The sequence below is a fragment of the Chanodichthys erythropterus genome, chromosome 7, assembly GCF_024489055.1.
Source record: "Chanodichthys erythropterus isolate Z2021 chromosome 7, ASM2448905v1, whole genome shotgun sequence".
In the NCBI taxonomy this organism is placed as follows: Eukaryota; Metazoa; Chordata; class Actinopteri; order Cypriniformes; family Xenocyprididae; genus Chanodichthys; species Chanodichthys erythropterus.
The window spans coordinates 25,612,776-25,640,004 of NC_090227.1; the positions used below are offsets into that span (position 1 = coordinate 25,612,776).

At 36.1% G+C, this 27,229-nt stretch overlaps 3 protein-coding genes across 3 annotated transcripts in view; 1 reads left to right on the forward strand and 2 right to left on the reverse strand.

The window, feature by feature from the left end:
* Positions 1–74: 74 nt before the first annotated feature.
* On the forward strand, positions 75–17,277 carry lmf2a (lipase maturation factor 2a). The gene is made up of 14 exons (XM_067389964.1): positions 75–268; positions 888–1,141; positions 4,608–4,636; positions 4,913–5,103; positions 8,734–8,912; positions 8,997–9,135; positions 9,407–9,541; positions 9,621–9,726; positions 9,837–9,933; positions 11,167–11,349; positions 11,650–11,818; positions 11,956–12,067; positions 12,251–12,359; positions 16,061–17,277. Exons 1-14 carry the CDS (start codon positions 175–177, stop codon positions 16,481–16,483), a joined length of 2,220 nt encoding a protein of 739 aa, XP_067246065.1. The 5' UTR covers positions 75–174; the 3' UTR covers positions 16,484–17,277.
* A 181-nt stretch (positions 17,278–17,458) lies between these two features.
* On the reverse strand, positions 17,459–22,157 carry miox (myo-inositol oxygenase). The gene is made up of 10 exons (XM_067389965.1): positions 22,070–22,157; positions 21,822–21,893; positions 21,640–21,720; positions 21,090–21,252; positions 20,785–20,852; positions 20,580–20,689; positions 19,753–19,820; positions 18,120–18,169; positions 17,889–18,001; positions 17,459–17,769 (listed from the first exon to the last, which is right to left on the reverse strand). Exons 1-10 carry the CDS (start codon positions 22,085–22,087, stop codon positions 17,661–17,663), a joined length of 852 nt encoding a protein of 283 aa, XP_067246066.1. The 5' UTR covers positions 22,088–22,157; the 3' UTR covers positions 17,459–17,660.
* A 2,789-nt stretch (positions 22,158–24,946) lies between these two features.
* adm2b (adrenomedullin 2b) overlaps positions 24,947–27,229 on the reverse strand; it is a 9,832-nt gene continuing 7,549 nt past the window's right edge. The window contains exon 3 of the mRNA XM_067389175.1: positions 24,947–27,229. This exon is cut by the window's right edge and continues 883 nt beyond it. The gene's annotated coding sequence lies outside the window, so the exon portion shown is untranslated.

Genomic DNA, 27,229 nt, shown 5'->3' on the forward strand with positions numbered 1-27,229 from the left:
TCTTCGCCATAGTAGGATTCGTTGGCAAAACAGCCACAGCCAGCGAACGCGCCTCTCTGTTCCTGCACGTCAGACGTGTCGCTCAGTCAGTCCTCTGCATTCAAACCTCCCTGATCTCCATCTTGAGGAGATTCCTACCCCATCTGTTTCCTTTAGGAGTTTATTATCCAAAAAATGGGAGATATAAGACTGCCGAGGCACATGTTCTTGTGGTGCCTTTCTGCTGTTTATATGTTTGCCTTTGCGTCTCTTTACGTACAGATTCCAGGTGAGTTTGTGAAGATTTTTAGTTTAACTTGTATGCATTGATTAACTAACTAAGAGTTTATCTGTGACGCATGCAACAAATGTCTTGTAGGCATAACGTTAAATTTTTAATGAACATACTCATCTGTTAAAACATTAGGTAATAGTTCGTATAAATCTCCAGGTTGTCCAGTGATTTTGCAGTGTAGAGATACAGTACTAGAGATGAAAATATTTTAAAGGGCCCATATTACATGGGTCTGTTTGTGCAGAACATCTCAGATTAGCATGTTGATGTCTGTTCTGAGACACCCAGACTGTAAGAATATTAGCCAGACTTTCACTCAAGAGGAAATGCATTGCACAAACTAATTTTTTTTTTTTGCCATAGTATTAGTATATTATCATGATTTTGGACATGTACATGATAATACCATGGTATTTGAATATGGTGATCATTGGGGTCCAAAAATATGAGACCACATTGACAATCTGAGATTCAAAATCAAATTTAAACTTGGAAATCAGCATTCTGAAAAACAACCAAACAAACAAAAACTAAAAGTAACATAATGACATTCACATTTCAGATTCTGCAGCAATTTTGTTGCAATGACCATGTGAACGCTCTCTTTCTTTAGGTCTGTATGGAAATGAGGGTTTGCTACCAGCTCGGTGGCAGCTGCGAGTGTCTGGTAAGAGTGTTGTGGAGCAGCTGAAGGATTCTCCCACACTGCTGTGGTTTGGTCCTCGTCTGGGTTTGGACACACAGCAGTGCATGGAGCTGCTCAGTCTGGCCGGAGCTCTGCTCAGTTTAATGACTCTGGCTTTACCGCCGCTCAGAGACTGCAGAGTCTTCCTGGTGCTCTGGATACTTTATCTGTCTCTCTACCAGGTACAAACTTATTTCACATGCGGATGCTACTAGTGATTGGCCAATATGAGGTTTTCAATGGCTGATGTATAGACCTATGGCTGATATGATGCTGATATATAAATACAATACAATTTAATAACAGCAAATCATTTGATGTAAATAAAATTGATTAAATATTTTTTACAATATTTTACACAGAAATTAGTATATACTGAAAAAGCTCTTTGGTATAAAGAGATTCACTTGGATTTGATAAAAGGAGTAACAGACTTTCCTTTAATTGTGCAATCATACACCATTATCGGCTGATGATGATAATCTCAATAATGGCCAAATTTTTGCCAATTAATTGGGCCTTACAGATATCCTACTTATTTGTTGTTGCCTTGATATAGTGATAGCCAATTAATATACAGTGGCATGAAAAAGTATGTGAACCCCTTGCAGAATCTGTGAAAATGAGAATTATTTTAATAAAATAAGAGGGATAATAAAAAATGCATGTTTTTTTTTTTTATTTAGTACTGTCCTGAGTAAGATATTTCACATAAAAGATGTTTGCATTTAGTTCACAAGACAAAACAATAGCTGAATTTATTAAAATAACCCCATTCATAAGTATGTGAACCATTGATTCTCAATACTGTGTGTGGTTACCTGATGATCCACGACTGTTTTTTTTTTTTTTGTGTGATGGTTGTTAATTAGTCTCTTGTTTGTCCTGAGCAGTTAAACTGAGCTCTGTTCTTCAGAAAAATCCTCCAGGTCCTGCAGATTCATCAGTTTTCAAGCATTTTTGCATATTTTAACCCTTTCCAGCAGTGACTGTAGGATTTTGAGATCTGTGTTTTCATACTGAGGGACTCAAACACAACTATTAAAAAGGTTCAAACATTCACTGATGCTCCAGAAGGAAACACGATGCACTGAGAGTCGGGGTGTAAACATTTGAACAGGATGAAGATGTCACAATTTTTCTTATTTCGTTTAAATATCATTGTTTTTCATTTAGTACTGCCCTTCAGAACCAACAGAAGATACTTGCATGTTTCCCGACAGAAAAACTAACTACAATTTACCTTGATATTTGAATTCAAAAGTTTTCACCCCTCGGCTCTTAATGCATCGTGTTTCCTTCTGGTGCATCAGTGAATGTTTGAACCTTTTTTAATAACGTAGTTGTGTTTGAGTCCCTCAATTGTCCTCAGTGTGAAAAGATGAATCTCAAAATCCTACAGTCACTGCTGGAAAGGGTTCAAATATGCAAAAATGCTTGAAAACTGATGAATCTGAAGGAGCTGGAGGAATTTTCTGAAGAACAGAGCTCAGTTTAACTGCTCAGGACAAACAAGAAACTCATGAATAACATCACAAAACATAAAAACAGTCGTGGATCATCAGGTAATCACACACAGTATTGAGAATCAGTGGTTCACATACTTATGAATGGTGTTATTTTAATAAATTCAGCTATTGTTTGTCTTGTGAACTAAATGCAAACATCTTTTATGTAAAATATCTTACTCAGGACAGTACTAAACAAAAAATAACATTCATTTTTTATCATCCCTCTTATTTTATTAAAATAATTCACATACTTTTTCATGCCACTGTATATGGAAAATTTAGAAATGTTCTTATACAGATATTAAAATATATAGAAATAAAAAAAATGTAGTGTATTTTTTTATTTTTTTTATTCTATATTGCTAAAAATATTAATTAAATTGTTTTTTAGATACATTTACTTTAAAGGGTTCACCCAAAAATGAAAATTCTGTCATTTATTACTCACCCTCATGTCGTTCCACACCCGTGAGACCTTTGTTCTTCTTCGGAACACAAATTAAGATATTTTTGATGAAATCCGATGGCTCAGAAAAGCCTCCATTGACAGCAAGTTAATTTACACTTTCATTGCCCAGAAAGCTACTAAAGACATATTTAAAACGGTTCATGTGACTGCAGAGGTTCTACCTTAATATTATAAAGCGACGAGCATATTTTTTTTTGTGCGCCAAAAAAAACGAAATGATGACTTTTCAACAATATCTAGTGATGGGCAATTTCAAAACACTGCTTCATGAAGTTTTGAAGCTTTACAAATCTTTTGTTTCGAATCAGTGGTTCGGATCGCGTGTCAAACTGCTGAAATCACATGACTTTGGCGCTCCGAACCACTGATTCGAAACAAAAGATTCGTAAAGCTTCATGAAGCGGTGTTTTGAAATCGCCCATCACTAGATATTATTGAGAAGTCATTATAAGTCGCATAAAGTATTCTCGTCGCTTTGTAACATTAAGGTAGAACCACTGTAGTCACATGAACCGTTTTAAAGGGATAGTTCACCCAAAAATGAAAATTTGATGTTTATCTGCTTACCCCCAGGGCATCCAAGATGTAGATTACTTTTTTTCTTCAGTTGAACGCAAATTATGATTTTTAACTGCAACCGCTGCCGTCTGTCAGTCAAATAATAGCAGTGATTGGGAACTTGAACAATAAGAGTCGAAAAAACTTCCATAGACAAATCCAAATGAAACCCTGCGGCTCGTGACGGCACATTGATGTCCTAAGACACGAAACGATCGGTTTGTGCGAGAAACCGAACAGTATTTATATCATTTTTTACCTCTAATACACCACTATGTCCAACTCCGTTCAGCTTCCGGTTAGTGAGGTCTGATCGCGCTCTGACAACGGAAGTGATGTCTCGCGCTCATTGAAGTATATGGGCGAGACATCACTTCCGTCAACAGAACGCGTTTTTTGACCTCACTAACAGGAAGCTGAACGAAGTTGGACATAGTGGTGTATTAGAGGTAAAAAATTATATAAATAATGTTCGGTTTCTCGCACAAACCAATCGTTTTGTGTCTTAGGACATTAATGTGTCGTCACGAGCCGCAGGTTTTAATTTGGATTTGTCTAAGCAAGTTTTATTTACTGTTATAGTTGAAGTTCCCATCTACTGCTATTATTTGACTGACAGACGGCAGCGGTTGCAGTTAAAAATCATAATTTGCATTCAACTGAAGAAAAAAAGTCACCTACATCTTGGATGCACTGGGTGTAAACAGATAAACATCAAATTTTCATTTTTGGGCGAACTATCCCTTTAAATATTTTTTTAGTAGCTTTCTGGGCATAGAAAAAGCAAATGATTAAATGATTTCATCAAAAATATCTTAATTTGTGTTCCGAAGATGAACGAAGGTCTTACGGGTGTGGAACGCCATGATGGTGAGTAATTAATGACATAATTTTCATTTTTGGATGAACTAACCCTTTAAGCATCTCATTTGCTATCTTTAAACTGTATTGTATCATATTAATTTGCAAACTATCCAACTTGTTGTCAGCCATTATCCTAAAAACCCATATCGGTTGACCACTACTTATCATGAATACTATTATTAAATGTAAAAATAATTGTTTTTCGAAGGTAATGTATAAAGTAGTGAAATGTGCTTGTTGTTCTAGGTTGGCCAGGTATTCTTATACTTTCAGTGGTGAGTATAAGGCTTTCTTTCACTTTGTGCTGCTTGTACACCGGTTGATGTTAAATTGTTTCAAAAAAGTTCTCCTTCCCTCAACTGTATCCGTTATGCAACAGGCTTTGTTTAACTCTGTACAACTGTAGCAACAAAACAATCTTGACCTTGCGAGACACTTGAGTGTCTGTAGTCGCATGTCTGTGTTGATCTGCTTTCATAACACATGTGAACCCTCAGCAGCACATCTGAATGTGTCAAACATATCTCTCTGCTTTCTCATCTTGTTTTCAGGGATAACCTCTTGTTGGAGACAGGCTTCTTGGCCATTCTCGTTGCTCCCATGAAAATGCCCTGGTCTTCAAAGTTGTGTCTCCATGATAATGTGACTTTCTGGCTGGTGCGCTGGCTGTTGTTTCGGCTGATGTTTGCGTCGGGCGTCGTCAAACTGACCAGCCGCTGCCCCACCTGGTGGGGCCTAACGGGTGAGGAATTGTAGAATATATTGGTATTTGTGACTAAATGTTCCTGAGTTGCTGTTAAGCATTAAAGGGCTCATGAATTGATAAATCAAATTTTTTGTGATAGACCGATACTCATTTTTTAGAACCGATAACCGATATGCAGAACTGATATTTATTTACTGTTATACTTCTGTTTTTGACACGATTACAACACCACTGAACTGAACAAACCATTTTATTTATAACAATCACTCCTTCCTTGCATAGAAAACAAAACAAATCTTATTAAAAAGCATCAGCTGCAACACTAATGTTAACAATAAGCAAAATAAATGTAGAATGTCTAATGTTTTCAAATGGAGAAAATAAATTAAAGACAGGAGTCATATAAACTTTGCAGAAATGTAATACTTCATTTTAAACTACAGTTTTTTTTTTTGTAGATTTTAAGCTGTTTAGGCTAAAGAATGAAGAATAATTCACTGGATAATGTTAAATAACTGAATAATATTGTCTGGAATATTGGAATATAACAAACAAAACATCGTATTTTATTGCATTTCTCAACTGGTATGTTATATCAGAATTATTAATAATGTTTTTGTCGATCTAGATTATGAAATATCTGCTGACAAAGTGCTGTTTATCTATGCATTTACTAAGAGTTATACTCAAAATGCGATCGCTCACAGATATAATAAATAATTTCCATAGAGTTGTTTACTTGGATGTTTATTAGCGAATTAATGGTTATATAGTAAATTTTTATATAATATTATCACAGAATATTATAAACAAAGTTATTCTCTAGCCTTGAAAATAACTTGCATCAAAGCATAAAGCGATCGAAAAGCGTTAAAGTGACTTGGTTTTCAGCTGAAAGAACAAACAGAACAATCGAGCATGAATAACGTTTTAATATATGCGAACTACGAATACAGAGGTTATACATCTAAATATATATACAAGAAAATACACACCTATGTACAAGAATAGAAGTAGAGAAGGAAAGAGAGAAGGCAAGTAGCAAACTCACAACCAGTCCTAAGCCAGCACGGAAATCAGTTTCATCATCTAAGATTGAGAAACGGCAGTATACTTGCATTGGTTGCGTGTGTCGACTTTCAGGTTAGCGCTGGTGCAGTTCGTTGGCTTCCTCCGTTCAGCGGGAAGGTTTGAACTGAGGACGAGAGTGAGTTTCGCTGGAAGATGGCGATCCCGAAGCTGAGCGCGATGGCAGCGCGTGGTCACCGGAGAGGTCCGGGAAAAACGTGCACGAGATGCTCGTGAGACAATCGGTAGAGAACACACAAGAAAGTGTGTCTTTGCTTTTATGACAGATAAGCCGACACACCTCCTTGAGGTGGGGTAGCCAATAACATGGGTGCAAAGTTGGCGGGAAAGCTTTCCCATTGTTTGGCCTCACGACTTAATCCAATGATTTATGACTACCAGATCAGATCTCCAAAAGGAGTGTGTTCTTCACAGTATCATTAAACACATAGAAAAATGCATTTGTCCGTTTGTTGACATGTCTCAATCAATAGCTCGAGTCCGGAGCTTTGAAACGAGATCAAACTCGATAGGTCAGAAAGGCATAGGAGAGAAGTTATGGTTTACAGACAAAATTATATCATTAAAATGCACACTAGCACAAATACACTCATTTAAACACTAGGAAACATGCATAGGCCCTAAAATATATGAAATATATATTTCAGCATAGTGGTGCTATATATATATATATATATATATATATATATGCAGTTAAAAGTGTATGTTTGTGTGTTTCTGTATGTGTGTCTGTGTGTGTGCCAGTGTGTGTGGGTGCTGGAATGTGGATCTGGCCCGTAGTCCACATGAGGGGCCCCTTTGATGTCCTAAGAGCAAGGAAATTGGGCCTGCTGTGTTACCTCGGAGGGCCACAAAGGTGTCAAGTGGGCTCATATTTAGTAGACAGTTCGGACCCGATTTAGTGATTAAGAAACAAAGTTCATCAGGTTAAAAGCATTCTGAAAACTCCAAAGTTTATTGATTATCCTGATACATAAGCAAGTGAATCTTGTTAAAAGTTACATGCGGTGGCCGTGGAGCATTTCCTGAGCATCAACCCGCTGAGCGAACGGCAAAATGCAGATGACTTCACGAGACTAATGATGAACATAGACAACAGAGAGAGAGAATTAAATTCAGCGCTTTTATTTCCTACATGTGCTCATTCATGGCTGTAGTATTTAATTCATGCAAAGTTACTTTTTTATTGGGACAGGACTTGACAAATTATTTTACGTGACTCTGTGAGCTTGTCTCTATTTCTTAGAGACAAGCTGCATAAACTAGCTGCATTTCAGGTGCATCTAATTTGTGCATTAAAGAATTAGTTCGCTTTCAAATTAAAATTTCCTGATAATTTACTCACCCCCATGTCATCCAAGATGTCCATGTCTTTCTTTCTTCAGTCGAAAAGAAATTAAGGTTTTTGATGAAAACATTCCAGGATTTTTCTCCATATAGTGGACTTCAATGGAGCCCAAATGGTTGAAGGTCAAAATTACAGTTTATAGCGATCCCAGATGAGAAATAAGGGTCTTATCTAGAGAAACCATTGCTCATTTACTAAAAAATTTTTTTTTTAAAAATGTATACGTTTTATCCACAAATGCTCATCTTGAACTAGCTAGTGTAGACACTGCTAAGTGTATTACTGCCCTCCGCAGGTCAAAGTTTGAACTAAATTGTCATATATAATATGCTAGTGCAAGTATAACAATTAGTTCAAACTTTAACCTGTAGAGGGCAGTAATACACTTAGCAGTGTCTACACTGCTGGAACTCTAATAGAGAAGAAGAAGAGAGCTAGTTCAAGATGAGCATTTATTGTTAACTTATATAATTTTTTTTTCTTAAATGAGTGATGGTTTCTCTAGATAAGACCCTTATTTCTCGTCTGGGATCGTGTAGAACATTTTGACGCTGCAATGAAACTGTAATTTTGACCTTCAACCATTTGGGCTCCATTGAAGCCCACTATATGGAGAGAAATCCTGGAAAGTTTCCATCAAAAACCTTAATTTCTTTTCAACTGAAGAAAGAATGACATGAACATCTTGGATGACATGGGGGTGAGTAAATTATCAGGAAATTTTAATTTGAAAGTGAACTAATCCTTTAATGGCTGTTATGTTAAATAAAGTTGACTAATTTACAGCAAAGCAGGTAAGTATACTTTACATGTGCACGCCGTGGTCTCGTCTCCCCTCAGATGCGCTGTAATGGCGATCCTACACACAATTCTCAAAACACCCATAAGATGGTGACGTTAATCTGTAAATCCGATATTACAAAACCAATATCGTAACCAATATTGCTTGAAATAAAATAAACAGTAAAATAAAATAAATTTCTTTCAGCTAGTTGCCAAGGCAACAGTTCTCATTTTTAATTTAGTTTAACTTGATGTATTAAAATAACTAAAACTAAAGTAAAAATGAGTAAAAACTCTATAGACATTTAAAAAAACAAACAACAGAATTACTAAATGTTTAACATAAATTATAATGGACAATATAAAAATAAAAATAATTAAAAATTTTAATAAAAACTATAATAATATATCAATGATACTAAAATATTCTGTTGTTCTCTTATCAGCTTTGACCTATCACTATGAGACCCAGTGTATACCGACCCCGCTGGCCTGGTTTGCTCATCAGCTGCCGGTGTGGTTCCAGAAACTCAGTATAGTGGGAACGTTTGTTATCGAGATCGCACTTCCTTTCCTGTTCTTCAGCCCCATACGAAGACACAGACTTGCCGCCTTCTACATGCAGGTGAGTGTGTATGTGTGTGTTTGATCAGAAATGGAGAAGCTACTACGAGTTTGTGCATTATTGTGACATCTTTGTGTGTTACAGCTCCTGCTTCAGGTGTTTATCATCCTGTCTGGGAATTATAACTTCTTTAATATTCTCACAATCACCCTGTGCCTGTCGCTGCTGGATGACCAACATGTAAACTTCTGGCTCCGCAGACCCACGCAAAAGACAGAAAGCAGTATGTTTAAAAAACGTAACATGTATTTGAAATAGAAAATTTGTAACATTATAAATTTCTTTACTGTCACTTTTGATCAATTTAATGTGTCCTTGCAGAAAAAGTATCAACTTTTTTATGTCAACTTTTGAAGTTGAACAGAAGACTTCCTTCATCAAATGGCAAAAATGTTTTGATTATTACGTGAAGATGGCAATGTTTGTTGTACCTTGTTAGGACAAGATGTTAAAACCAGGTCTGGACATCCATGTTAATTTATTAATTTGTTCAGCATCATTACAGACTCTCTTCTCTGGACTGGCTGTAATGTTAGAGGTCGGTGTATACGCTCTGCTTTGCTACTGGACTGTCCAATACTTTGACCTACAGGTGGACTGGGAAAAGAAAAGTGTGTCCTCCAAAACAGGTGAAGCTCTCTACGATTTCTTATTGCGGTCACTTATCATTGAGTGTGATTTATCTCTCTTTGTGTTCCTGTTCCTCAGCCTTTACTTATTTTGAGTTCAATGGCTTTCTGAAGACTGTCACAGTGCCCAGTATCTGGATTGGTGTGCTGTCTCTCACATGGGAGATCATCACTGCCATGTTTAAGTGAGTGTTAGGGGATAGTTTACCTGTGGTTTGTCAGCTCACTATGTCCATTAGATGGCGTTCTGGTAGAAATATGTTTTTGATTGCTTGTGCATGTGCATATGCTCCAGATGTGCTTGTGTGAGGGGCGTGTTGCGGCGTCTCTGGAGCACAATCCAGTGGGCAGTGATGGCTGCGGCTACAGTCTCAATGTTTGCCATCAGTCTGGTCAGTAAACTTCCTGTCAGTGTTATTTTAGTATCATTAATACAGTATGATAGCATTTATTAATATTTTAAAGTAGTTTTCAATTCTATGCTTTCCCATTTTAGTTGAAGTTTTAGTAATTCTGTTTTTAGTTTTTTTTTTTTAGTTTTTTTTTTTTAAGTCTTTTTTTTTTTATTTACGGTTTGGTTTTAGTAGTTTTAGTATTTCAGCTTAAACTATTTAAAAAGTAGAAATTTGCCTTGGCAACTAACTCAAATAAAACAAGCATTTTTAAAAATATATTTTATTAATGTTTATTTTAGTTTTAGTTAATAATACTATTTCCTGCATGCCACTCTAAAGGGGGTCGCACACCGGACGCGAAGCTCAGCGCCACGCCACGTCTTTAAAATTCAAACGCATTGTTTTCTATGAGAGTGCGCACACCAGCGGCGACATTCGGCGTCTGTCCGCGGCGCCCAGCAACGACTCATTAAGTTGTTTAAAATCCTGCCGCACCACAGAGCACCATGTACATTGTTTTACATTAAATGTATATTTCTCTCAAATCGTCGTTAATGTACATACTGACTTCACCCTGTGCTGCAAGATACATCAGTTTCACATTCTTAGTTTAACAGCTTGAATAAAGTCTAAAAATGTATAATAAACGTAGCATTTTCTTTCCTTTTGCTTTGTTGTGCCATTTTTCCATGTACACTAACCTCAGTGTGAAATATTAAAGCATAGGCATGTAACGTTTCCCTGTTGACGTAAAACACTCCCATTGTGCAGCTCTTCTATCAGGAGTCGATTCAAAATTGAGCTCGCACGTATATAATGTGTGCGGCCGGTGTGCGATACCTGTGAGTTATCAGAGCTTTGCGGCGCCGTGCTTCGCGTCCGGTGTGCGACCCCCTTAAACCTGTCTGTTTAGTTAATTAGCGGAATTGTAATGTAATGACAAAAATGAACCACTAAACATGGTCCATACATTTTGTACTTCATATTTAAAGTCTTACCAAACAGTATGATAGCTTTTGTGAGGAACTGAATATAGTAATTTATTACCAAAAGCCTTCTGCACATCTCAATCTCATTCATGCTTTCACATGTTCAAACCTCAAACATTCACAATACACATAAGAACTTCATTGTGTATTTTATGTGTAGTGCACATCTTTTGGAGTGCACTGTCCCTTTTAAGTGATGTAAAAATAATGAGGCTAATAATGAAGTACTGTATATGTGCAGGTTCCCTACACCTACATTGAGTATGATTCCAACAATAATCTCTGGCCTGGGATCCGGACAGCGTTTGAAGTGACTGACCGTTACCAGCTGGTCAACTCGTATGGATTGTTTCGGAGAATGACCGGTGTCGGAGGTCGTCCAGAGGTGGTCATTGAGGGAAGCATGGATCGCAACACATGGACGGTCAGTTTACGAGTATTTCAGGAAGTGCATTGTGTCTGATTTACAGCATTAATTTGTATGTGAAGGAGATGGACTTCACAAAATTTTTTATCATATTAAAAACAGTCTAAAAGGTCTATAATACGGGCTTGTGATTGAAAAGTCTAACCCAGATCTTAAAGCTGAAGTTTGTAGATTCTCTGCAGCAGGCAGCCTCAAATTTGCAAAAATACTTTTTCCAACTTGGTTTGGGAATCTTTAGGCACCTCACAATCCGATTCCAAAACTATTCTTGATCTGCATTTTTTTTTTTCTTTGCAGGAGATAGAGTTCATGTATAAGCCAGGGAACATGAGCGCAGCGCCCCCTGTGGTGGCTCCGCACCAGCCCAGGCTGGACTGGCAGATGTGGTTTGCTGCTCTGGGGCCACACACACAGAGCCCCTGGTTCAGCAGCCTCCTACACAGACTCCTGCAGGGCAAACGCGATGGTAAGGTGATGTGTCGTTTGTGCATGTGTGAGATTTAAAGGCATCCAGTGCATCAGTCTGAACAAGATGCAGTGCTGAATGCAGTGTTTTCTATTATACTATACTATACTATACTACACTATGTGTGTGTTGTTTAGTGGTCAAACTCATTCAGACAGATGAGTCTCAGTATCCGTTCAGCAAACAGCCTCCTACGTACCTAAGAGCTCACCGCTACAAATACTGGTTCAGCGAGCCAAAAGAGGACGGGTGAGCGCACGCAAAATTCCACTATGACTCTTGCTATAAATTGTTAAATGCATGTTAAAAATTACATTTTAATTATCTTGCATAACACAATGCATTATTGTTAACGCTGATGTTTAATGTTAGCCTTATTGGATGCGTTTCTTTTATGACTATGTCATATTTAATGTTTTTGTGTGTGTTTAGTTCGTATCCCCAGCGATGGTGGAGACGGGTTTATGTGGAAGAGTTCTATCCTATAGTGCGCCTTGGTGACTCTTACCTTGAACAGATGTTGGTTCAACATGGTTTGAAGGTAAGAAACAAGTCTGTCTTCAAAAGTGAAAGTGTAACTGAATTAGTTCATGTTTTGAATATTGATTTCGACTATAACCTCAAGGGAGGAGATCAAACAGACCTAAAGTACACTGTCCTGTTATCTGTAGAGTAGTTTGATTTAGGAAAACCGTGTTTTTAGGGCTGCACAATTAATTGAAACTGAAAATTCCATATGGCTTTGTGCGATTTATCAAATCATAAATAAATATATGCTGTGTGTTTCAGAGTGAAGTGCAGCACTATGTTCATTTACACGCATGAACGAACATTTACAGCCTGTTGGTAACAAAAGTGAAGCTTCTGGTGTTTTTCCACCAAAATAAAAGCTTGAGGGTTTAACATTTGTTAGTTTTGAAAATATATTTTGTTGTATGAATATCTGAACATTAGAGTTGTCAAAAGTGCTGACTTCGGTACCAATCGGTACTGTGACGCTTTGAGCACTGTTGAGCGGATTCTTAAACACCTGATTGGCCATTAAGTTCATTTGCTCATCAGATATGTCTGTGATTGGCTACAATAATCAATGCACGGGAGTGTTTGAAAGCACACAGAAGTGTTTGATCAGTGGGCTGGTTCACAATAGACGTCTGCTTTCAAACGCTCCCATGTGTATCTGTGTAAGCGCTCAGTAAAGTGTGTCATTGATGACTATTTACAACTTTTTAAAGCGTTGATCATTGTAGCCAATCACAAACATATCCGATGAGCGTGTCATTCAGAGGTATTTACGAATTAGCTCAACAGCGCTCAAAGCGTCACATTTTTTTTTTAAATTTAATATGGACTTTGTACCAAAGTAGGTACTTTTGACAAATCTACTGATCATACAAGATATCAAAAGTAAGAACAGAGCCTCTGATTTTAATCAATAACAACAAAATATTCTAGCTTCATGCATTCTTTTATCAACATTTGAATGTGGGCAAGGTTCATAATAAAAGGAACATTTAAAAAAAAGCTGAGAATCATGTTTTGTCAAAGATTTTGTCTGAATCAGATTCAGTACGTTGATCAAAACATAGATGAAGTGAATCATGTCAGAAGATGCATAATAGCACCTCCTACCATATAAAAACAGTGAAAACATTGATTGCCGGGAATAACACATCAATTTGTGTCATAAATAATGGAAAATCTTTTTAATGAACTTTTAACAATTTTAAATGCCATTGCCATGATCTGGGGTCTCATTTATAAAGCGTGCATACGCACAAAACGGGGCTGGAAATGTGCGTACGCCAGTTCCCACGCAAAGGTTGTGATCTATAAAAAACAAACTTGATGGGAGAATGTGCGCACCTTTAAGCAAACTTTGAGCCGTGCGTACGAACATTTTGGAGACAGAGCAGATTAAGGAAAACCACTTTAAATCCTAATTATGGGTCATAATCATAAATACAGTGCATGTTCACAATAACAGTTTAAATAAATAAAAGAATGATTTAAACTCGCATGGAAACTCACGTTTTCATTTTGATATACACATTTACATTAATGTTACACTTTCACTAATGGCGATAAGCACAGAAATTACATTACGCAGTCATTACGGAGAAGTTAATCAAACGTGATATGAATTTACATAGTAGATGTGCTACTTTCTATTACATTTCCTGTGACACGCTGCTTTAAAGATCCCGTTTTTCGTGTTTTGAAGCTTTGATTGTGTATATAGTGTGCAATATAACATGTGTTCATGTTTCGCGTGTAAAAAAACAGTATTTTTCATATAATTTACTTATCTGTATACCGCTGTTTCCACTGTCATAAAAACGGGCTGATGACTTCCTTGTTCTATGAAGTCCCTCCTTCAGAAATACGTAACGAGTTCTGATTGTGTTGTGAAACTACATTGCAGATGTTATACAAAATATTTTAGCGAAACCGGTGATCGATGCACACTTAACTTCGATATTATCGAAGACACTGCTGGATCCGGTGGTCGAACAGTCCGTTGTCCTGTTTGAATAGTTCCAATGATAATATCTTACTGTATAACCACAGCTGCAGGAGGTGTTGATGTCGTGTGAAGGATCTTCAAACAATTACCACTGTTTATGAAGGATATAATTTGAGGAAAATGGTAAGATTTGCACGTTTCCTTTTTAAAATACTTCAGTGAAGTGCCGAGAAAGACAATTGTATTTACACTGCAATAAATAAGTAGGCCGATCTGTTTCCACTAAAATAGCCTATAAACTTCCTAAAAGATATGTTCACCTTATCAGCAAAACTGCATAAATTTGATTCGAATTGTTTAAAACGATTAAAATACTATTTGGCCAGTGGAAATGAGTGAATCAACTCTATTCTAAAACCTTTATCTTAAGTAATTAAAGGTGTCATCGAACGTTTTTTTACAAGATGTAATATAAGTCTAAGGTGTCCCCTGAATGTGTCTCTGAAGTTTCAGCTCAAAATACCACATAGATTTTTTATTTTTTTTATTCATGTTTTTAACTGCCTATTTTGGGGCATCATTAACTATGCACCGATATATAGGTTGCGGCCCCTTTAATTCTCGTGCTCCCCCTCCCCCGGAGCTCGCGCTTGCCTTGAACACCATAAACACAGTTTACACAGCTAATATAACCCTCAAAATGGATCTTTACAAGATGTTCGTCATGCATACTGCATGCATGCGTCGGATTATGTGAGTATAGTATTTATTTGGATGTTTACATTTGATTCTGAATGAGTTTGAGGCTATATGCTCTGTGGCTAACGGCTAATGCTACACTGTTAGAGAGATTTATAAAGAATGAAGTTGTTTATGAATTATACAGACTGCAAGTGTTTAAAAATTAAAATAGCGACGGCTCTCTTGTCTCCGCGAATACAGTAAGAAACGATGGTAACTTTAACCACATTTAACAGTACATTAGCAACATGCTAACAAAACATTTAGAAAGACAATTTACAAATATCACTAAAAATATCATGAATCATGTCAGTTATTATTGCTCCATCTGCCATTTTTCGCTATTGTCCTTGCTTGCTTACCTAGTCTGATGATTCAGCTGTGCACAGATCCAGACGTTACTGGCTGCCCTTGTGTAATGCCTCGATCATGGGCTCATTGGGCTGGCATATGCAAATATTGGGGGCGTACACCCCGACTGTTACGTAACAGTCGGTGTTATGTTGAGATTCTTTTAAACAAATGAGATTTGTATAAGAAGGAGGAAACAATGGAGTTTGAGACTCACTGTATTTCATTTCCATGTACTGAACTCTTGTTATTTAACTATGCCGAGATAAATTCAATTTTTAATTCTAGGGCACCTTTTAATACAATTTTGTTTTTTTGCATATTTTGATATATATATTCTAAAACATAAGAATATTGGATGATTTTTAGCAATGTAATGTGTATGGCACAAATGTTAACCATGGTGTCACGTGGATGGGAATATGCTTGGAAATGATATGCAGATGAGGTTATGCATAGTAAAACTAGGCGTCATAAGCTCCATATATGATTTTGGGGAGGAGACAGGGCGCTGACTGGGATTTATAAAGGGATTTGTGCACAGGATCCGGCGTACGCATGGTTTTATAAATCAGATTTTTTTTTTTGTGCGTACACAGAATCTAGCTTTTGCGCGTACATACACTTATAGGATGAAATCTACCCAGTTTTATTTGAGACCCTCTTCCATTTTTGCCCATCAGGATAAGGCTCCTCCGAGGCGCAGCTCGAATGCATGGCTGCCGCGGTTCTTGCGACATGTTGGCGAACATGCCCGTGAGATACCAGCTCATCTGCTGCTGTGGACTCTCTTCACCTCTGCAGCGACCGTGTGTCTCCTCAACTCTCTGCGATCACGTGCATATCATCGCCTACACGAATCGCTCCAGAACCAACACACAGACAAACAGGCTGCTGAACAGACACGCCCCAATGTGACGGAAGAGAACAAGAAGAAACATGAGGAGGAGGAGGAGGAGAAAAAAGAGGTTACAAAAAATGATGCAGAGGAAGATGGAAAAGAACAGGAAGAAGTTGCAACAAGTGAAGAGGAACAGGAAGGTGAAATTGAAGAGGAAGTGAGTGCAAAGGAAACTGAAGAGGACAGCCTCAGGAAAAGGAAGTGAAGTTTTCAGTTGATCTCCTGTGGCTCTAAATGAAACTCTGGACTTTTTAATACCAGCTCAGGGTAATGACATCTACCCCAAAACATCAGTACTTACACCTTCATTGTCAAAACATTGATACTTCTCTGTTTTCACAGGCGTTTTTGAGAGATGTAGGCAGAGTAGCGAAACTTTCATGCATCCTAGTAGTGTCTGGGATTTACCTGCACGTTTAGTTAAACTAATCCGGATAGGAAGGCCACACTGCAAAACAAGGGATTTTTGTTGTATGCTCTCCGATTGATCTGACAGGTAAATGCAAGACAAGGTAGGTTATCGTTTCCCCCATTGTGCACTTACTTACTGCTTGCACCTTACATTATATCATGTTAAGTAAAATCCAGAATGTCTTCCACCATGAGACCTAAAAATAACTGTAAAAAACAACAAATAAACTGTATATTTCAATACTGGGCCTCATTAAACAGAAGAGTGGAATTTGTGTTAGTAATTCTTGCATAAATTACACATTGAATTGAATGCATCGAAAAACCTACCAGCACTTGCGGTTTTATGAACAATTTACACACACATTGCTTTGTTCTGCTTGTGTTTTATGAGTGAAGCCCAGTATGTGCTCTGTGCCTTATGGTATACCAAAAGTATCTCAGAAATCTTGATATCAGAAAATATTTCAATCTTGTTTTATTTTCATGAGTAATATAGAGATGTTTAATAGTTTTTCACTTAGACTGTCATCTTGTATATGTGGTGTTATATGATCTGCAAATTGTTTATCAGACTGTAACTGGTTATGGTCTGTGATATGTGCGTTGTAATAATGTTTGTGACATTGCTTTTTTTGACCACTTTGATGTCATTAAAATATTGCATGTTTATTGTTAATATGAGTGAAGATGCACAAAAAAACACTCAGCTTTAATGTTTTGTTATATTTTTAATAAACTTAAAAAAAATATATACACTAGCACAACTGCCATTATTTCCAAAGAAATACAGCCTCACAGTTTACATTTTTATCTTTAATCTATATGAATAAAAGTCTAATATAGTAATAACAACGAATACATATGATAAAGTCTTGGATATTAATAATTCATATTTTGGAAGTCAAGAGTCCACCCTTAATTCAAGTGACTGAACATCATACTGTCTTATGTAGAATTCTGGTACACGTTCACCACTGCAGTACCCCGGGGCTGTACTTATCAATGAGTGTCTGATAATACGGCCTCAGACTCTCCACGTCCGGTAGTTCAGTGCTCTTTGTATACAAATCGAACTTGCTGTCAGAGCAAAGACAAACAGACACATGTTATTGATCTATCTCTAGAAACTCGCAGAGTAAGGTCAGATCTTACTGATTAAATGCAGAGGAGCTCTTATTGAGAAACTGAAAACATACTTAAACTCTTTGACCCAGGGAAGCATCTGCAGGTCTTTCTCGTTGCATAAGTGCATGTAGTCTCCGTTTGAGTGCCAAGGGTAGAAGGAGTGGAAGCGGATCATGTAGAGACCCTGAAAGAATTTGGGAGTGTTAAATGTACAAAAGTGTATTTTATAAAAGTGTACATGACATCCTATTGCTTGTGTGTGTTAGATTTGTTTGCCTCTCAGGTGGGCTCTATGACGTTACCTCCTCAGGGATGGTGCATTTGTTGAACTTCATTACCTGGTACAGATACTCTAGAATAGTGCAAGCAGAATTTCCATTTTGTTACTTCAGCAGCAAATACACAACCATTCAAAAGTTTGGGGTTGGTAAGATTTTTTTAATGTTATTAAAAGTCTCTTTTTTTGACATTTATTTGATCAAAAATACAGTAACATTGTGGAAAAATATTTTAGTTTTAAATTTATTTTAAAATGCAGTTTATTCCTAGGCCTGCAAAACAGTCTTCATTGTCACATTATCCTAATTTGATGATTTGGTGCTCAAGGAAAATTTCTTAGTATCATCAATGTTAAAAACGGTTGTGTTGCTTCATACTGTTTGGAAACCTTTTTTTTATGAATATAAAGTTGTATTGTATTCATAATAAATTTAATTTCCTGCCTTTTAATTTTTTAGGATATTGGTAATGGTAGACTTATTGTTTATATTTGTTTCCCTGGTACAGTAATGCCATATCTTAAAGGTGCCGTAGAACATCTTTTTAAAAGATGTAATATAAGTCTAAGGTGTCCCCTGAATTTGTCTGTGAAGTTTTAGCTCAAAATACCCCATAGATGTTTTTTTATTAATTTTTTTTAACTGCCTATTTTGGGGCATCATTAAATATGAGCCGATTTAGGCTGCGGCCCCTTTAAATGCTCACGCTCTCCGCCCACGGAGCTCGCGCTTGCCTTGAACAGCATAAACAAAGTTCAAACAGCTAATATAACCCTCAAAATGGATCTTTACAAAGTGTTCGTCATGCAGCATGTCTAATCGCGTAAGTATGGTATTTATTTGGATATTTACATTTGATTCTGAATGAGTTTGATAGTGCTCCGTGGCTAACGGCTAATGCTACACTGTTGGAGAGATTTATAAAGAATGAAGTTGTGTTTATGAATTATACAGACTGCAAGTGTTTAAAAAATGAAAATAACGATGCCTCATGTCTCCGTGAATACAGTAATAAACTATGGTAACTTTAACCACATTTAACAGTACTTTAGCAACATGCTAACGAAACATTTAGAAAGACAATTTACAAATATCACTAAAAATATCATGTTATCATGAATCATGTCAGTTATTATTGCTCCATCTGCCATTTTTTGCTATGGTCCTTAAGTTGAGACTTATTGAATCAAAGGAAGTGATTGTCAGCCGGTTCCAATCAGTGTCCGATCATTTGGAGTTAGAAAAATATAATGTGTGTTGTTGAATTCTCAATATTTGGCCTCAGATACAGAATATCTTCATTGGCTTTTACAAGCAGGTATTGACATCTTCCCACTCCCCTGGTCTTTACTGTCACTTAAGTAAGGTCAGATTTAGTTTTAGAATTTTTATCTGAGATCAAATTTAAAAACGTAATTGAATTATTTTTCTTTCTTTAAAAAAAAAAAAAAAATCTCATTCTCGCCATGAATATAGCCGAGGTAGTTCGCATGGCGTTAAATCATAAACAAAGAAACACTTTTGATCAATTTAATGTATTTTTCTTAATAAAACCCTCAAACCTCAAATGTTTGAACAGTATAGTGTGGGCTTTGCAATGAGACATTGAATGCAGTATCATGATGGTCTTGTGTGTAAAGATCCTCAAATCACTCACCATCATGTCCCCAAGACATCAGGACATTATCAAGCCCACATTGTGGCTTATAGATCCCAAATTCTGTGCTGCATTGAAGGAAATATGCAAACGCGACATCATCAGGTGGAATGCTATAGAATGCAGTCAACATTTTATTTCTATATTGACATAGGATAATATTTTTATATTTATTAACTTTATTAAAATGAAAACTCATTTACTTGCCCTCATGTTTTTCCAAACCTCTATGACTTTCTTTTGAGGAACACTAAAGCACTGAGCAGTGTTGACATTCTTCAAAACATCTCCATGGACAAAAGAAAGTCTCACAGGTTTGAAACGACCTGACCGTTATTCCTTTTACAGCATAATTGTTTGTTTATGTTCAGGAAAAGTGTTGTTATTGTTAACTAAAACTTTTAAAAATCATTTAAATTCATTAAATAAAGCTGAATTTAAAAAAAATGTTAATGGAAAAAAACTTTAAAATGTTAGAAATGTTGTACTAAATTGACCAAAACTTAAATGAAAACTAAATAGAAATATTTAGAACAATTAAATGGATATAAAATATAAATATGGCAATAATAAAATAATATATATAATAAAAATAATAAATATAAAATATATTAAAAGAAACAAATACATATAAAACTAAAATTAAAAATGACAAAAGCAAAATGACTGTTTAAAATTAAATGAAAACTATCAAATTATTAATAATATTATAATATTATATTATTAAATATAATATTATATAAATAATACTGTAATATCACTGATCAGGAAACCAGTTTTGATATTTAGAAGGTATTTGAGTTTTGAAAAAAGGTGTGGTGCTGTACTTGAGTGTAGGGTTTTTCACATCCGGATTGCCTTCAAATGTGGAGTTTCTGAACACTATTGAATTCTGGAACTTGCATCCCACTGGGAATGTGTCTCCAACTACAGCCCACTGAAATGCACAAAGCAGCATTCTGATAGCTTATTATTTAGCCCATGTGATTGTTGTAGATTTTTAGACTGTGTTTGGATGCATTTGTCTCTCACCTGTGGCTCCCCATACAGGGCCATGATTTTTCCAATGTCATGGATCAAGCCTACTAGCTGGAACCAATCTGGATACAGGTAAAAAAATGAGAGAAGTGCTTTTTAAAATTCCGTTTTCAATGTTGTATTTTAACATTCGGCCAAATAAACTTTCACATTTAGATATGTATTTTAGTCTGTGTGTCTGGACATATTAATCAGAAACTGGACAAAAACAACTTAAGCTATGTGTTATTGTAAAAGACCATCTTATCTAAGGACGGTGTAATTGACTCCTGTGGCCTTTGTCCCTGCTGACTCCTCACCTTTATCAGGATGCTCTTTACGGATTCCCTCGGCAGTCTGGAAAGCATGGAAAGAGTTCGGGAAGTCAACATCAGGGTCGGATTCGTCAACAAGCTCGTCCAGGGAATTGATGTTCTCCATCATGGCCATGCTGAAGTGATTGCAGTTCGCCCACTCCAGGCGCTAAAGGTGAGAGAGGCCGTGTTCAGTGTTTGTGAAGGTTATCATTGATCCAGGCCAACACAGAGCGTCTTAAGTTTATTCTAGTTTAACTCCAACATAGAAACACGTCCAGAATTAGAATTAACTTTATTATGCAAGTAACGCATGCAATATAGATACTGTTTAATGGAGATCAACAGAGAATTTAGTTTTCAGTGTGTCTGCATTGTATCTGCACAGGGCTTTTACCTTATTAGAGGTGCATTATATTTTATTTTTACCTGCTATTTATTGTCTGGTTTTAATACAGAATATGACTTAAATAAGAACAGAAGATGAAAATGCAAACTCTACATATTCATATACAGTACATACATACTATATATAGTTTGCCATTCAAAAACCAACCTTTTGTTTGACAAAGTCCAGCGTTTGGTACGTGTGCATCAGCTTGTATGTATTAAACACACGGTCAAAGAGCTCTCCACTCTGTATTAGATACGTACACACATCAAAATGGAAATAAGTGTCTCATATTAAGAGGAAATGTACATGAATAAGTCAAGAATATGCAAAATTCAAAATTTTACTTCAAAATTCCTGAATTCTGCTTGGTCTTTCTCGTGACATTCGGGGCGATATGCCAGAGAAGGATCTGGACCCTATGAGTAAAAGTTTGTGTCAGAAATAAGACTTAATAGACAGATACACAATCTAACAAACCAAAGCAACAGTTTGATTGACCATTTTCAGCATTGCAAAAAATCATTCATGTATATAATGCTTACAACTTGTTGAGGAAATTATGTCAATAAGTGTCTGAATGTCAGGTACATACCAGGTTCAGCACCCTCATGGTTCAGTTGAGATTGTGTCGTTCAGGATGAAGGAGGATGTTGTGTGTTTGGCGTCTCGGATTGCTCCATTTATAAATGGTGCACATATGGGGTCTCTGAACTGTAGTGGAAATAACTAGTAAAACTTTAACTTTCTCCAGGTCACTTTCTCTCTGAAGCTTCCAATGGTCTATCAGTGTGCATACGTGTGTACAGTATGTGTACATGTGCATGTTTGAGTGAGAATGCTCAGTACTGGGATATTTTGTACCATTACAGTGACTAGGGGCATTTGATTTAATGGTAATTTAAAGAATTTATATTTTAAGTTATATTATACAATATATTCACGTATTTTTTGTGTTTTATTGTTTTGTTTTAGTGTGATTTTGCTACATTTCACAATATGGCTTTGTTTTACATTTTATTTTTTAGTTTAGTTTAATGATTGTAATTGTATTTTTGACATCAGTCAACACAATAAATCTGAGTAAAAAGTTTAGTATATTTTGCATTGATTGCAACAGGTTTTCTTCAAGGGTTTTCTATGTGGGGTGGGGGGTGTTTTGGTGGATTCAGGTGTTCTCTATGTTGTGAGGACAAAATGTCCCCACAATGACCGTAATACCAGGAATATTAGATCTTGTGGGTAAATTTTTTTGTTCCACATGAGGAAAACAGCTTATAATCATAGAGAATGATGTTTTTTGAAAATGTAAAGGCAGAAAGTTTTCTGTAATAGGTAGGTTATGGTTAGAAAATAGAATATACAGTTTGTCCAGTATACAAATCATAATGTTTATGAAAATGGAAACCCAACGTGTGTGTGTGTGTGTGTGAGTGTTTTGTGTTTACAGTAGGTTACACCTCTGGTTTTTATTGGCTGATAGTTTGTGGGTGAGCCTGTGATGTGTCTGGTACTAGGTCACATGTAACGAGTACACAGTCTAAAGTTAAAAAGAAGCAGATAAACTACAATACTTGACACATACACTTATTCTGACATCTAAAACATTTTTCTCTTTTTCATTTTTGGCAGGAATATTTGACCTTTTTACTTTTTGACACATTTGATCATGCTATTATAGAGGTGGATTAAATAGGGCTCTTAATTAAATGTTATTATTAAATGGTCTAGTTGGTAGATATTATAAATACACTATCTGGCTCTTAAAAGCATCTTTTTCTATTGAAGTCCATTAAAAATATTATAATGTAAAAAAAAAATTAAAATGTAAAAATTATATTATAGTACACTCTAAAAAATGCTGTGTTAAAAACAAACCAAGTTGGGTTGAAAATGGACAAACCCAGCAATTGGGTTGTTTTAACCCAACTGTTGGGTTAAATGTTTGCCCAACCCACTGAGTAGTTTTATTTAACCCAACTATTGTTTGAAAATGACTATATGGCTGACTTAAAATGAATCTAAAATGAAATTAAAATGTTAATTTATTAAACATATAAATAAATGTTAATTTTCAAGATATTTTGGGTTCATTTTAAGTAAGCAATACTGTAATTTTTAAACAATAGTTAAACATTTAACCCAACTGCTGGGTTAAAACAACCCAATCGCTGTGTTTGTCCATTTTCAACCCAACTTGGGTTGTTTTTAACCCAGCATTTTTTAGAGTGTAGGTTTAGTTCGGTAACAAACACTGTTGAAATCACTTTCAGAACATTTAAAATTTAAAACCAATCCAATTTATTATTATAACCTATTTTTAAATGTATTTCTTTATGTATTTTTCAGTTTCTGTGTAAGTTTGCGCTTACTTTGTGTAATGTTTCAGGTCTGCAGCCAGCAGATGGCAGTCTAACTTAAAACTCTCCTGAATGGATGTCCTGCCATCAGAATAAAGGTACCTACTTCACCATATTTTGGGAAGCAGTGTTGGATAAAGTTACTTTTAAAAGTAATTCATTATAATATTGCATTAGTCCCTATTAAAGTAACTAATTGCATTACTTAGTTACTTTTTATGGAAAGTAATGTTATGTTACTTTTGTATGGTTGAATTGGGTTATCGAATGTCAGCAGCAAAGACATTGGTTAATAAAGTGAGATTAAATGCATAGTATGTTTTTGTAATTTACCATTTAATTATTGCAGGTTTGCGTAATGTTCTGAGTTTGCATTTTACTGTTTTTATCACTAGTGTTATTAACATTAAGTGGCATGACATCTTACACACAGAAGCCATTGGCACATGCTGCTGTTCTTAGTGGCACATCCGGTGGCATGTCCAGTTTTCATTGCGTCATGTGCCACTGATATGTTGTTGCACCGCCAGTAGTGACTGACACATGAGTTAAGCAGTTATACTGATGTAATTGTTACAAAAAATCCTAAATAAATGGCTTAATTTAGTGTTATGTTTTAAAATGAATTAAACATGTTTATACATCTGTAATATTTTTCAAACATGTCAGTTTTCAACATTGATAATAATAAGAAATGTTTCTTGAGCGGCAAATCATCGTTAGAGTGATTTTTAAAGGATCATGTGACACTGAAGACTGGAGTAATGATGCTGAAAATTCAGCTTTGCATCACAGGAATAAATTACTTTTTAAAATATAAAAAAGTTATTTTAGAATGTAAAAATATTGCTGTTTTACTTTTTTTTTTTTTTTTTATCAAATAAATGCAGCAAAAGATACTTCTTTCAAAAACATAAAATCTGACTCCAAACGTATCTCACTTATGTTACTCTGACACAGAAGGTCACTGTGGTAATGAATGATCTGTGCTTTTCTGTGTTTGCATTCTATTACAGCTGCCCACATGATACTCACAAACGAAACAATAAGCATTTTCATTTTTGTTTATTGACACAGCTAAATCATATTAAAATACAGCACAGTGACTCAAAACTACAAACATTCAACCATTATATATCTTGTAAAATATTTACACCTCAAAAGCATTTGTTAACTTAGAATTAAATAGCATCTCTTCCATTCAAGTCAATGGCATTAAAGATGATCGATCATGTCGCTTTAAAGTGCTTTGTGTTTAATAGTAGCATTTGACCTAAATGTGAACGTGAGGATAGCAGACATTCCACCACCGACATGCTATGACAAACTGAAGTTGTGTGTGTGTGTGTGTGTGTGTGTGTGTGTGTGTGTGGGCGCTCTTGTTTGGCCAGAGAGTGTTGTTTAAAGTTGTCATCCATGTTTTATTTGTATTTGTGATTTTATGTTGTGAGACTGGTATGTGCCACGTACACGATCAGACAGTGTTGAACGCTTGAGAGCTTTATGGATGAAGATTTGACGTTTTAAAAGTTTAAATGGGAATATACAGTGGTCCCAAAAGGTATGTGGACACTTAAAGCGGCTGTGTGTAATTTTTTGAAGTGAAAACACTTTCTCAAGTCCTGGCACAGAGACAGCTATAAGTAAGAGTTTTATTTCCCAGAAGAGTGTAAACAATGTGGGTCTGTGACGTTTGTAGCATTAATCTGTTGGTTTGAGCAGCCCAACATGTTGACCCAATGGCGTGAGTTTGGGGGCGGGACTATCCGTTTGTCCAGCTAATTGCTGATGGGAGGAGTGTTCCCAAAACCTGTTTAAAAACAGTTACTATTTTTGGATTTGGTGACGCTAGTGGCATTAAAAATGTCAGAATTTCATAGAATAAGATGACAAAATACCAAACCGAATGGTCTCTGCAAGCAAATGCTGAGCTTTTCTCATAACTAACTGTACTTTCTGAAGCATTTTTACAATTTTAACCAACTTGTGTGTCTCTTTTAATTGAATTTTAATTGTATTTAAAAAAATTTGAATAGTTATTCACTGAGAAAATAGCCCTCTACTGTCCGTGTCTATTAAATGTGCTAAAGAAGATGTTTTGTTTTATACATTTTTGCAATATTACTTGAAACTGTCTTTACTAACTGATAAAAGACTATTTATTAGGTGCACTGAAAGGAATAATATTAATATACATCATCTGTGCACGAGGTAGGGCCTTAAAAACATCAGCCAATAGTTTAAACGATTGGCCCTCTGGCTTGTCAATCACTGCCACGACGTTCCTTGTGAGAGACGAGCACGGCTGCACGCTCCAGTAACTTTCCACACTCCACAGGCACCGCATGCAATGTTTTTGTCCGGAGACAGGAGTAACGACTGCAGATTATGAGTTACCTGCGGTGAGTCCGACATAATGAATCCACTAACATGACACAGCGAATGCCGGTGGTAAACACTCGTGTTCCAATACGAGTGTTTACGAGTTTTGGGAGGCGTTCCTTCGAAGGAGGGGGGTTGTTCTTACGTATGCGCTCATTTCAAAAACTTAGTAACAGTCTTTGGTTTCTCAGTCGACGAAAAGATCCTCTTTATCACCTTTAAAATACGTGGCCTTTAGATGCAACACATCAAGATTAATGTTATTGTGACATGACCAATAATCATCGACCATTACATGTCACATGGGTGACTAAAAAAATACATACTTCCTTTTAAATTGTTCCTTAATCTATAAACATGTTCCACTATTGTTTGCCAACTAGAAAGCATCCATCTATTTAAACAGTTATTTTTATCATTTAAAACTATCTTTTTGTGCTCGTGCTATCTTTCTTTTAAATAAACGCCACTTGGTTTGATATTTTATCTAATGCAGTGAAATTCATAGATACTTAAGCATAGATTAAGTGTGCAAAATGCAGGATGTTTTCTCTTAAGATGCTCACGTTGAAGCTCTGTCCGGCTTTAGTTGGCTCAGTCAAGGGCGATTTGTCTCAGGTCAGAGGGACCGAGAAAGAGATGACAATCTTCTCAAACAGTGTGATTACTGTAAAGATAATGAAGGTGCAAATCACTTCATTATAGGAGGGCATGAAGTGTAAAAGTGGGAAACAACCTGGCGACAAACATAGCGGCAAAGACTTTCTCTTGAATGTGAATATATATCAAGAGAATACAGTTTTAATCTCTTCCCTGAGTTCCACCAATGTTTTTTTTTTGTTTGTTTTTTTTCTGTAGTGTTTTCTGTTGGCTCCAATTTTGTTCACACTGCTCCATCCTTCAGAAACAGCCTCTTTGCAAAGTTGCACTACTTTAAGACATTAATAAGATTCACTAAACAATCTGTGGTACTCAAACTGTTCAGATCAGTCTGAAATGATAAAGGACATTGT